The sequence below is a fragment of the Eumetopias jubatus genome, unplaced genomic scaffold, assembly GCF_037043125.1.
Source record: "Eumetopias jubatus isolate StellerSeaLion01/CBP00866 unplaced genomic scaffold, mEumJub1_p1.0 scaffold_2, whole genome shotgun sequence".
NCBI lineage: Eukaryota > Metazoa > Chordata > Mammalia > Carnivora > Otariidae > Eumetopias > Eumetopias jubatus.
The window spans coordinates 35,123,707-35,137,684 of NW_028274808.1; the positions used below are offsets into that span (position 1 = coordinate 35,123,707).

The window sequence follows — 13,978 nt, forward strand, 5'->3', positions numbered from 1 at the left end:
GATTGTTTCCTTCGCTTTGCAGAAGACTTTTATCTTGATTAAGTTCCAATAGCTCATTTTTGTTTTTGTTTCCCTTGCCTCCAGCAACATGTCCAATAAGAATTTGCTTAGGCTGTGTTCAAAGAGGTTTCTTCCAGGGTTCTCCTCTAGGATTTTGATGGTTTCCTGTCTCACATTTAGGTCTTTCATCCATTTTGAATTTATTTTTGTGTATCGTGTATGAAAGAGGTCCAGTTTCATTCTTCTGCATGTAGCTGTCCAGTTTTCCCAACACCATTTGAAGAGACTTTTTTCTATTGGATATTCTTTCCTGCTTTGTTGAAGATTAGTTGACCATTAGTTGTGGGTCCATTTCCAGGTTCTCTATTCTGTTCCACTGATCTATGTGTCTCTTTTTGTGCCAGTACCATACTGTTCTGATGACCACAGCTTTGTAATAGAGCTTGAAGTCCAGAATCGTGATGCCTCCAGTTTTCTTTTTCTTTTTCAGGATTGCTTTAGCTACCTGGGGTCTTTTGTGGTTCCGTACAAATTTTAGGATTGTTTGTTCTAGCTCTGTGAAAAATGCTGGTGGTATTTTGATAGGGACTGCATTAAATGTGTAGATTGCTTTGGGTAGTACAGAAATTTTAACAGTGTGTGTTCTTCTAATCCATGAGCATGGAATGCTTAAAAGGTTATTTAATAAATTTGGCTAGAATAATTGATCATCAATTTGGAGATAAGGCACTAAAAACAATTTAGATCTTCAGTTCTCACTCTATAATAAAATCAATCCATAGAAAACCCAGAACAGAATTTTTCAACATATGAGAGTGGGAAGGTCTTCCCAACCAAGAATACATAAAAGAAATTACCAAAGACAAAACAGATTCCATTAGTCACAATTTCCATATGTAAAACAGACATAAAATGAAATCTCATAATCCTAATGCAAAACACAGAAAATTACAGCTACACATCTTATTCAAATTGTAGTAAATCAAGAACAAAGAGAAAATATTAATATTATCCACAGAAAAGACAATGACCTTCAAAGAAGCAACAGTAAGACTGAGAGCTGACAGCAAAGGAAAAATGGAAGTCAGAAAACAATGGGATGTTATCTCCAAAGGGCTGAAAGGGCTGTTACTAAGTCAGCATCTACATCCAGTGAAAGCATTCTTTTAAGAATGAAGTGAAATTAATATACATTGAGGAGGATTAAAAAACCCAAAAGTTGTTTTTTTGAAAAAGAGTAATAAAACTGATATCTCTGGCAAGAGTAACTAATAAAGGGAGAAAAGGCACCAATATTAACAATACAAGAAATGGTACATCACTACAAATCTTACAACTATTAAAAAAATAAAAGGGTATCACTACATTTTTGCCAATAAATGAAAATTTACATGAATGGATAGATTCTTAGAAATGCATAATTACCAACACACACAAAAATAAGCAGAAAATATGAATAGTTCTATAAATTCTTTTAAAAATTGAAACTATAATTAAAAGCCTTCCTACAAAGAAAACTTTAAGCTCAGAAGGTTCTACAATCTGTCAAACATTTAAAGCTAGGATTAATGTCAATTAGAATACAATAGGTAAAAAAGAAGGAACAGGGCAGATGTGGAAAAATATATGCCACAAAGATGACAAAGGATTATGTTTTGTTACAAAAAGAGTTCACATATGGAGAAAATATATGCAACACATAAGCAAAGGTAACTCAACAAGATTCATACAGAACTACTATTTAATACAGAAACAAAACAGCCTAATATAAAAGTGGGCAGGAGAACCTCACTGGCTCAGACAGTAAGTAGAGAATATGACTCTTGATCTTGGGGTGATGAGTTCAAGCCCCACATTGAGCCAGAGGGCTGACTTAAAAATGACCAGCTGACTGAATGAATAAATAAATAAAGTGGGCAGAATATGAAGAGGCAGTTTACAGAAAGCAGAAAGACAGCCAATAAACATATGGAAAAAAACCCTCAACTTCCCTAGTAATCAGATAAATGATAATTAAATCCAAGTAACGTTTTAAAATTCATCAAATAAGAAAAAAGAGTTTGATGATACAAACTGTTGAACAGGTACTCTGATATATTGCTAGTAGGAGTTCAGGTTGGAAGGAACTACCTTAGAAGGCTACATGGCAGTATCCATTAATTGTACATTCACTTTCTGTGACCTAGAAATTCTGCTTTTGCTGTCTACGTTGGGAAGACTTGTACATGTAAAAGGATATTGAATGAAGCACTGTTTGTAGCTGCAAAGAATTGAAAGCAACTCAAATGTCCTTCAATAGGAGAATAGTTAAATAAACTGTAATATATGCATACTATGGAGCACTATGTAGCAATTAAATAGAATGTATTTGTATTGACATAAAAAGAGCTCCAAGATAGTGATAAAAGCAAGCTGCAGAACAATTAATACATTTTTGTTACAATACACAAAAAATGTTACATACATACGTGTGTTTGTGTGTACACACACACCTGCTTGAACTATAATTATATTTTCATAAGACTGTATATATATATACACTATTTGTGTAATTAGAAATAAATTTAAAATAATAACAAATGCAAAGAACATCTTTACCAGCACAATACACAAATGGATAAAACATGAACAGATCATTCACTAGAGACTCAACAAAGATACAGAAAAAAATGTTTAGTTGTAAACAAAGAACTGCAAATTATAACAACATTTTTGTTATTTGTTTTGTTATTCTTTGAAGGTAATTGCCTTTTCTGTGGGTAATTTTCTGCCTCTTTTATTAGGATAGGAATTTTCATTGTGTGTCCATTTTACATACAGAATTTTAAGTGATTATTTACTGGCTATTTGGATATCATCTTTTGGAAAGTATTCAAGTCTTTTGCCCATTTTTCTTATAATGCTATAAAAAAATGGAAGTTTTTTTTAATGGAATAGTTTTCTGTTTTGATTTTTTACAGAAAGTTAAATGTTATTTTAAATTATTTTATATTAAAGTACCTGACCTTTACAAATTGGCTGAATTATAAATATTCTTTAAAATTAGTACTTAATTCTTTAAAATTCATACTTACGATTGTGATGTTCAAATGTGTATTTTTTAAACTGGCTTTGTTGTAAATAGAGTAGGGGTTTTTTTGTTGTCTTGTTACAAATATATAATTTCAAATTATATATTAACATGTATGTAGATAGGAAAGCGATAGTACTGTTTTAAAAATAACTTTTAGAAATTTAAAAAATTAAAAGAAATTATTTTAAAGGTTAAGAGGTTTGCCTTTACAGCTTTGCCAAAATGCATAAATTGCCCTGTGTAAGAAAAAGAAAAAAAGGCCTTCACTTGCATAATGATCAAAATAGGCCTAATATAAATGAAAATTGTGATAACCAGTGACACTGTTATACTAATAGCTGAACTATCAAACTCCTTTAAGACTTAAGTTTAGAGCCCTAGGGCATGAGTACTTTTTTTTTTTTTTTAAAGATTTATTTATTTGAGAGAGAGAGCATGAGAGAGAGCATGAGAGGGAAGAGGGTCAGAGGGAGAAGCAGACTCCCTGCTGAGCAGGGAGCCCGATGCGGGACTCGATCCCGGGACTCCAGGATCATGACCTGAGCCGAAGGCAGTTGCTTAACCAACTGAGCCACCCAGGCGCCCAGACATGAGTACTTCTAATATCCTCCCTTCTCAGTAGGACATGGTCTTCATTTATAATAATTAATAAGTAAACTTGATTGTTATACATTTTATTCACAAGGTCAAATGAAAGTGCTTTCTTTCTAGAAATCACATTTGTCTTAAACAATAATAAGTGATAGTATAAGAACTTCTTAGGCATGTATCCTATAATACTTTCTACATACAAAGTATCTGCCTTTGATAAACAGAAGAAAACTTTCTAAATGACCTTAAACAATGGTTTGAAATTTTTACTCCTAATCTGTTGGAAGGGTAACAGATTAGTAACAAAGTAATTTTCATGTAATAATAAAAGCAATTTTTTAAAGATTTTATTTTTTTGAGAGAGACACAGAGAGAGAGAGAGAGAGAGAGAAAGAGAGAGAGTGTGTGTGTGTGTGTGTGTGTGTGTGTGTGTATGAGCAGGGGGAGGGGCAGAGGGGGAGGGAAAGGGAAAGAATCTCAAGCTGACTTCCCACTGAGTGTGGAGCCTGACATGGAGCTCAATCCCATGACCCCGAGATCATGACCTGAGCCAAAACCAAGAGTGGGACGCTCAACCAACTGAGCCACCCAAGTGTCCCCAAAAGCAATTTTTTAAAAAATTAAAAAATAATTGTGTTTTAAACTGTGGTTAAAAATACATAATATAAAATTTACCATTTTAACCATTTCTGAATGTACAGTTCAGAATGTGAATTAAATACTCATTATTTTGCAACCATCACCACTATCCCGTTTTTCATCATCCCATCCTGAAATTCTATACCCATTTAAATAATAACTCCCCATTCCTCTCTGGTAAAAACCAATAAAAAACAAAACAAAACAACAACAACCAAAAACCACCTTGGTAAAAACTGCTCTATTTTCTGTCTCTATAAATTTGACTCTAGGTAATTCATATAAGTGGAATCAAATAATATTTGTCCTTTGTGACCACTGTATTCTGTTCACAATCATGTCCTCAAGGCTCATCCATGTTATAGCATGCATTAGAATTTCATTTTTTAGGGGCGCCTGGGTGGCTCAGTTGGTTAAGTGACTACCTTCAGCTCAGGTCATGATCCTGGAGTCCCGGGATCAAGTCCCGCATCGGGCTCCCTGCTCGGCAGGGAGTCTGCTTCTCCCTCTGACCATCCCCCTTCTCATGTGCTCTCTCTCTCAAATAAATAAATAAAGTCTTAAAAAAAAAGAATTTCATTTTTTAAATTTCATTTTAAAAAAACATTCTACCGCATGTACACACATTTTATTTATCCATTCATTCATCAGTGGACACTTGGATCATTTCCACCTTTTGGCTATTGTGGATAATGGTGCAGTCAACATAGGTGCACAAATATCTGTTTGAGTCTCTGCTTTTGGTTCTTTTGGGTATATACCCAGAAGTAGAATTGCTGGATCATACAGTAATTCCATGTTTGATTTTTTGAGGAACTGCCTTACTATTTTCCACTGAGGTTGTATCATGTTACATTCCTGCTGACAGAACACAAAGGTTCCAATTTCTCCATATCCTGACCAAGATTTTTTTTTAAATAATAGCCATTGTAGTGAGTATGGAGTGGCATCTCATGTGATTTTAATTTGCATTTCCCTGATTACTAATGGTGTTGAACATTTTTCATGTGCTTATTGACCCATTTATAGATCTTCTTTGGAGAAATGTCTATCCAAGTCCTTTGCCCAGGTGGGTTGTTTGGTTTTTTGTTGTTGAGTTGTAGTTCCTTATACATTCTGGATATTAATCCCTTTTCAGACATGGGATTTGCTAATACTTTTCCCATTTTGTGGGCTGTTTTTTCAGTCTGTTAATGGTGTACCAGGTTTTTAATTTTTATAAAGCCCAATTTGTTTATTTTTTCTTTTGTTGCCCATGCCTTTGGTGTTGTATCTAGGAAATCAATGTGAAATCCAATGTCATGAAGCTTTTCCCTTATGTTTTCTTCTAAGATTTTTAATTCTAGCTCTTATGTTTTGGTCTTTGGTCTTTCAAATGGTTGAATTAATTTTTGGGTACTGTTGTTAGGTAAAGGTTCAACTTCATTCTTTTGCGTGTGGATATCCAGTTTTCCCAGCACCATTTGTTGAAAAGACTGTCCTTTCCCATTGAATAGTCTTTGCATCCTTGTCAAAAAATCATTTGACCAAATGTGTGAATGTTTATTTCTGGGCTCCCTATTCTATTCCGTTGGTTATACTTCTGTCTTCATGCCAGTACCATATTGTTTTAATTACTGTAGCTTTGTAGTCAATTCTTATTTTTCATATTTAAAAAATATATTATTTTTGCTTTGTAGCAAATTTTTAAATCAGGAAGTAAGTCTTCCAACTTTGCTCTACTTAATTCTTTTTAAAGCAAATTTCTCTTTTAGTTTTTCTAATAGATGTGTGCCAAATTAGATTATATCTAGACTTTGTTGGCAGAATTCTACTCTGCTGAGTTCTAGAGTTAGGAGAAAAGCCCTCAGAGTATTCTAATACCATGAAACATGGTCCTTCTTATCAGTAGTTTATTTTTTTTTTAAGAGTTTATTTATTTATTTGATAGAGAGAGACACAGCGAGAGAGGAAACACAAGCAGGGGAAGGGGGAGTGGGAGAGGGAGGAGCAGGCTTCCCGCTGAGCAGGGAGCCCGATGTGGGGCTCGAACCCAGGACCCTGGGATCATGACCCGAGCTGAAGGCAGATGCTTAACGATTGAGCCACCCAGGCGCCCCTCTATCAGTAGTTTGTATCAGAGATTGCAACGTAAGTGCTTAAGGGGCCAGGCAGATTACATAAATGCCTAGAGTGATAGGATTTTAGAAAAGGAAACGGTAGGGAATGTGGGGAACCAGGAATACGTGCCTGTTCCATGTTCACACATTGAAAACACATTTTGAAGGCCAAATAAAACAATGTGCAGATAATCTGACCTTGAGACTGCCAGTTGGCAAACTGTTCAAAAATTTTACTGCAGAGTCTAAATGTGATAAATAATATTTTATATAGGGGAATATACAAGTTATATGTTCAAAACAGCTTTTATAGCTTAATTTTTACATGTGTATGTATGTATCTGTTTCATATGACGATGAAATACAATCTTCACCCTACTTAGTCAAGGTGGTAGAAGGCAACAGTAAAGAGTAAGGACTCTAGGGTTAAGCTACTTCCTGGATTTAAATCCCAGTTTCATTATATGTTGTCTTTTGACTTTGGGTAAAGTGTTCAACTTTCTTTCTCTGCAAATTGTTTTGATCAGTAGTAGTCTATACGAGGCAGGGGGGATAAGAAAAAAATGGTGAATCCAAAACCTCCAATGTCTAAAAAACAATTTCCAGTAGCTGCACCTTTCTAATAAAAATATAATCATCATGGTTATAGTTCGTGATTGATGCTTATTCCAGTCTATTAAAGTCAAGGGACTTTTTATTTAACACAAAATTCTCAAACCCATCTAAAAAATAATTCAATCTACACATTTTGCATAGTTGTTTCGATAAAACACAAATCCATCTCAATGATTTCATAGATTTTACAGAAAAAGCACCGGTAGGAGGAAATTTGACAATAATATTGCTAACTACTCTTTTGATCTTAGGAATCCCAATTCCTGAATGGTCTTAATTTGTTGAAATATCTATGGGTGTGGAGGATGAGAGCTACATAAAAGTGGTAAGAGAATTGGATGTCATGGGGGCTGGCACGGCACATTCCTCCCTACCTGTCTTTTCATATCTATCAAACTAAGTAAACTTACCGGTTTTACATTCCACGCAGATGAACTTTCCATCGGAGAGTGATGCCAATCCCAGGCACTCCAGGTGAAAGTGTTTGCAGCACTCTCCCTCACAAGGAATCAGAGAGTCACCAGAGCTTTCACAGATCTGTAACGTGGCAAAAAACAGTAGTTCTAAAACTTTAGCAGGCATCAGAATCACTTGGAGGGCCTGTTAAGACACAGATTACTGGATTCCATTTCCACGGTTGCTGATTCAGCAGGCCTGTGGTGGGGTCCAAGAATTTGCATTTCTAACCAGTATCCTGACAATGCTGATGCTGCTGGTCCTTGGTCCTCACTTTAAGAATCACTGAAGTTAATTTTTTATTTTTATTTTTTGAAAGTTTTAATTTTAATTCCAGTTAGTTAACACAGTGCTGTATGGGGCGCCTGGGTGGCTCAGTCGTTAAGCATCTGCCTTCGGCTCAGGTCATGATCTCAGGGTCCTGGGATCGAGCCCCACATCGGGCTCCTTGCTCTGCAGGGAGGCCTGCTTCTCCCTCTTCCACTCCCCCTGCTTGTGTTCCCTCTCTCACTCTGTCTCTCTCTGTTAAATAAATAAAATCTTTAAAAAAAAAACAAACACAGTGCTGTATGAGTTTCAGGCATATAATACAGTGATTCAACAATTCCATATATCACCTGGTGCTCATCATGACAAAAATAATAAAAATATAAGAAGACTCCTATATTTAATACATTAAGAAAAAAAAAAGAAAAAAAGAACCACTGAACTAGATAACTATTTCAATATGGTATAAAGTTTAATAGGCATACTTGACCTTCCATGATTCCTTCTTTGGAATTTGCAATACTTTAACTTTTCTTCACAGGGCAAAACAGTATTTTTCAAAAAGGGTAAATACACATTAAAAAAGGCAATACCAACTTAAATTTAAGAAAATGTTTTTTGAAATAAATCATCTGCCATTTACTTTTTTCATAAGTAAGCTCTAGGCCCAACATGGGTCTTGAACTCACAACCCAAAGGATCAAGAGTTGCATGCTCTACTGACTGAGCCAGGCAGGTGCCCCCCATTTACTTCTAACTAATAACTGAGTATCAAAATGAAGATGGGCACTTGCATGTGCAGAAGAGAGCCAGAAAAGGCTTTAGGACCTATAGCTTTAAAGTAATATAATTTAGAAAGATACTACTCTGTCCAGCAGGAGGTTAACTATATTATTGGCAGAATATTACAGCAATTATTTCAAGCTATACGTCGCTTGCCTACCTGACACACAGTGTCCTTCTTACTGACTCCAACGCCTCTTCTTGACAAACTTGAATCCACGGACTGCACATCAGAAACATCTACATCTGCAGTAGCGGAAGGGCTATCTACTTGCTTTCCAAAGCCTACCTACATGGAAAACATAGCACTTTTTAAGAAAAATAAAACAAAAATTTCCTCCAAGTGAGGAGCTATGAAAATCCTAGCAAGATATGCTCAAATAAACCTTGATACCTCTTTTTTCTTTCTTTGTAAAAACCTGTGGGTACCATATGCCTGATGTTTTGAGAAAAAAATGTAGTTAAAATTTACAACACAGAAACTATGTTTCTGTTACATAAGAGATCAGCAAATTAAGACATTTGTAAATTACAAAATAACCAAAATGATTTGTTCACTGAGTATTTAAAAAATTCCCCAATCTCCCCAAATAAGTCAGCCAAAGCATTTTGTTCATCTTGCAAAGCAAAAGAGAGCAATGTGCCCCAAGCCTTGAACATATTTACCTGCAGGTCACTCAGTCCTCTAGAATCGGAGTCAGATGTGTCTCTGTATGCTGAGCTAGTCATTTCTACATCAGTTGAGGCGCGACTCCTTTTCTTTAGAGGTTTACAGGAATCTGAAATCTCGCTGGCACCTTAATACAACATACTGAAATTAATCCTAAAATAGTGCTTAAGGTTTGTTTTCATTTTTTTTTTGTGGGAGATTATTTCTTTCCCCAAACTCATCTGTAGTGTGAAAAAAGCACAGCTCTCTTTGTAACACTGAAGTCACGAGTCAAAACTTCAGAAGCTTCTGACCTTCCTAATAGTGAGTGATTTAATTTACAACCGCTCTATTAAAACATTTAATTCAGTGCTCCTGCTCTAAAGCTATTTTCAGTCAACAGAGCCCAAGTTCCAACCTAAAAACCAATTCTATCAAAACTACAGGATAGTCGATTGATTTGGAGCAATCCAAAGAACCATTCAATTTGGAGGGGGAAGACATAAAACCCAACACACTGTGTAGCTTACAAATATGGTCGCAGAGACATCTCCATCTTGTTTTTATTAGGGATGTGACAAATCTTTGATTTGTATTCGATTCGTACACGGATAGTGCCATTTTCCCCCGAATTTTGCAATTCAGTTGATTATTGCCCCCCGAATAAATTTTGAATGTTCATAATTGTTCATCTGAGACTTCCTTGGTGAAGTGGCATTTATTGTGACCATTAACAAGTGCTGCAGCACATCTACATATGTCATGCCATTTAGGAGGCACATTGCTGAGGGTTGTAACGGACAATCAATGTTCAAGTGCAGCCAAATCACGAAGAGCTGGATGAGAGGCCTCTATGTGGAATTTGTGCGGGAAGGAATATGAAAAAAAAAAAAAGGCAGAGAATAGTGTGGAATTTTTTTAAAACTGTGTGTAATACAAATCCAGCCAAAACAATAGTGCAAAAAGTTACAAAGCAACAATCTCTTGGGCTAATGCGGTATAGGCTATACAGAAACAGCCACGATGAAATGTGCAGATCAGGCACGGTGAATACCAGGGAACCAAGGAGACGGTTAATATTTCAACCCACAGTTTGTGTTTTGGATTTTTTTTCCCCCAAAATTTCCATACAACAAACAGACATCTAGATCAGCCCAGCAAGCTATGGTGGAAGTGTGCAGTCCAGAAGAGACCATGGAGAAACAAGTCTCCTGAGGCCATGAAGATCCGCAACAGGCTGAGTGAGAGTAGCACTTGGTATATAGCCACGTTCTGTGGTGGAGGATGTGGGCCTCTTTAGACTGCTCAGATTACTGGAACCTTGTTATCACATCCCATTCTACAAGTTTTTTCACTGAATGTTTCCTTACATCTATAAATGAGGGTGCCTGCCCATGTTAACGCTGATTAAAAAACACAAGTACACAAATCTATCTCCTTCATTGCTGGTGTGTGGACCCAGAACACCACCACAAAGTATTTCCTTGGCCTAAAAGATCACTGGATTAACAAGGAGTTTTAACAGAGGAACAGGAGTGCTGTACTGAGAGGCTTTCGAAGGGAAAACACAGGTACCGCCATTTCCGATGAGTTTCTGAAAATGCTAGAAAAATGACAGACTGCCAAAGACAGCTGCCATGCTGTTCTCCATGATAACGGCACTAATATTAAAAAAAATAAGAGCTTTTAATGATTGTAATGTATACAGTTTGGGCTGTTTGGCAAAACCCTGCAGATGTGCATTAATGATGCTTTATTTAAAAACAAAAAACAAAAAAACAAAAACAGTCCATGTTGAAATTGATCAGTGTAAGTTAAACGGTGGTTTTTAGGCTGGACCCATGATTTAAGCTGTACCCATCCAGCTCAGACCAAAAAAAAAAAAAAAAAAAAAAAAAAAAAAAAAAAAAAAAAAATCATCTGAATGTTAAAGCAATTGTTCAGAGTCTTGAAGAAGAAACCAGGCAGGAAAATGCCAATAATGATGATTGGCGAAATCAAAATTGAAAACAAAGAAACTGTTTATCGAGCCGCCGACAAAGAAATCTTGCATGGAGACTCCAAGTCTGGAGTTTCTGGGATGAAATTGTACAGGAATCTCAGTCCACAGTTTCCTCAATCGCTGCGGAGACGGAGCTGTCACTGAATCTGACAGAGCCCTGCACTCCCCGGTCCGCCGACCCTGTGGAATGGTGGAAACACAACGCAATCAGGCCTCCTAATCTCGCAGCGATCGCGATGTCTTTTCTTGGAGCTCCGCCAAGCAGTGTTCCCTCCGAGAGGCTGTTCAGTTCTGCTGAGGATCTCCACGGAGACCATCGCTGCAGACTTCTCCCCGAGAATGCAGAGAGGCTGGTGTTTTTTTTTTTTTTTTTAAATAATGCAATTTGCCCAGAGTAAACTACAGGTATTAAATACAGTTTGAATGATCTCACCAAAAACGCACGAATCATGCTATGGAGTTTGTACTGTAGTCAAATTGCACACAGAAAATACGGATATAAGTTTAAGGTTTCTTAAACTTTGTGCATATCTCAAATAGATTTGCATAAGGTCATCTAATAATGGCCGTAAATATGCTACGAATCATTTTAATTAAAAAAAAAGATTTTACAGCACTGTCAAAATAAACGTGGCAAGATTTTTTTTCAATCAGGTTGTCTTGTCTGATTTGTCATAGTCCATGTTTGACAAACATTAATAGCTACTATTCGGTATTCAGTCGAATACCAAAAAAAATGGATTCGTCACATCCCTAGTTTATAAACCAGTGAAACCCCAGAATCTTATGGAGAAAAGTTGGAAACAGTATCAAGTCTACATGGTGTTCTCCAATTTACAAAAACAAGTAAGACTTTACACATGGAGGTACAGAATAAGATCAACTCTAACACACACACACACACACACACACACACACATACACACACACACACACACACACACACACCAGGAAATACTTCAGTTTCACATAAATTTTTGACTGAAGAGCAACAACAGTGATTTACAGAGACAAACAAAAATACATGAAGTACAAATAAGTAATTCTTAAAAATTGGTTTTAATCAAGGAAATGCAAGGCAACATTATAGTAACTCACCTTTCTGTAATCCAGTCTTCACTGTAGCCTGAGGAACTGTTTCAACCTGTTTGGACAGAAAAATATACCATTAACAAGGAATTTTTTTTTTCACTTTTAATTAACAGAGGGAAAAAAACAATACTTCCATCAATCTAAGTAATGATGAGTGATTAATGTATCTGAAATCTGAACTCCGTCCCATCTTCTGGGTAAAGTTCTCTGTCTCAAGGTCAGGGAGGGTTTAAATCCTAGCTGCCTATGCTGAATTCCAAGTGACAACACACAGCCACATGCTCTCTAGCAAAGACTTTTCCCACCATTCCCTTGGTATATGAAGAGAATAAGAATCGTTTCCTCAGTGTCCGGGAGGCAGGAGAGGGGTTGTTTCTGCAACCAGCCCCGATGTTGCTATAAACCCCTCCCGCCCCAAAGACGTTAGGATAAATTTTTACTTACTATGATACTCAGGTTAATGTAACTCACGCCACTTTAAGACCCTTCCGCGCCTGCACTCACAGCTAAGTTGCTGGGAATCAGGACCCTCTCTGTAGAGAGTGCTACAGGGCTCCATACAGCTGGAAGCTCAATACTTTTGCTGCTAGTACAAACTTAAGAAAATAAGTTTGTGATATTGCAAAAGCACTTTCTTGAGTGTCTTATGAACAGTGTCTTGATCCTACATTAGGAGAGCGAGATCAGAAGTTATTCTGCCAATGTATATGTAAAACACGTGGTAATTTGAGGCTTGAACCATTGGAATTAAAGAAAGGATGCTGTTTGGAGGAGTTCCTGTTTTAGCTATGAATTGAATTTTATGTTTCTTTAAGATGTGGTGAGATATGCATGTTGAAACACATTTTGTAAATATTTAAGGATTGTTCTAAGCTTTTTAAAAAAAAATTTTATTTTTTTTACAACAGGTAAAAAAACATACAACAGAAGCGCTTTTATAAGATACAATTAGTAATACAAATATAAAGTCTTCTAAACAATCACTGTTATTGTTCTACTACTAACTATAACACAAGTGGCATTAACAATTTGTCCCACTTTTTATACTCATTCTGCTTATTAATTTTAAACTGGTCACAGACTGAATTTGGGAACCAGCTGGAAAAATCACAACCTTGTTTTGGTAATGAATGCTATAGATTTGCAACAGCTTAGAAAGATTTTTTGGAATATAATTTCCTAAGTATGAAAGTTAATTATGGTGAATGAATGACAAATTAGTATATTATTTAAATTTTAGTTAAATATTTCTGGGAAAATTGTTTTACATGCTTGGAGATACCATAGAGCACCCACAAAATCACCTTTTAAGTTTGGAAGTTTAAATTATGAAGGAAATAATTTGAAAAGTCCACACTTCCATATTAAGTGGTTTTAAAAATATAAATCTTATTGGAACTAATACTATTCAGAATTCTTTTTTGCTTAACAGCAGCTGTCTGGGCTATAAAAAATGGATATTCCTCCACTTTAAAAAATTTGGAAACATTCTTATGGTGAGTTTAATTTCAAGGAATAATGGTTTCTAAAAATTTCTTTGAACAGGTAATTTCATATACATATTACATTGATTACACTGGTTTAATACCCTTCAGTCAAATCTCCCTTCTTTTTTTTGTTTTTACTTAATGGTGTTTCTGATAACCCAATCACAGGTGAGTGCCAATCCACTGGGAAAATAACATTCCAAAAAATCTGTGATACCAACAGAA

General features: G+C 35.9%; 1 protein-coding gene across 7 annotated transcripts in view; it reads right to left on the bottom strand.

Annotated features, from left to right (window-relative positions):
• The window catches only part of NSD3 (nuclear receptor binding SET domain protein 3), a 119,737-nt gene that overhangs the window by 31,944 nt on the left and 73,815 nt on the right, over window positions 1-13,978 (bottom strand). For 6 of the 7 annotated variants that reach the window (XM_088020956.1, XM_088020960.1, XM_088020959.1 and 3 more), the window contains exons 9-12: window positions 12,273-12,318; window positions 9,190-9,320; window positions 8,684-8,812; window positions 7,428-7,554 (exon numbers count right to left, since the gene is read on the bottom strand). In XM_088020956.1, the coding sequence (XP_087877082.1) occupies window positions 7,428-7,554; window positions 8,684-8,812; window positions 9,190-9,320; window positions 12,273-12,318 (433 nt within the window). Of the gene's footprint in view, window positions 1-7,427; window positions 7,555-8,683; window positions 8,813-9,189; window positions 9,321-9,717; window positions 11,355-12,272; window positions 12,319-13,978 lie in introns of those variants that run through there. The other variant, XM_028124044.2, reaches the window with a different exon arrangement.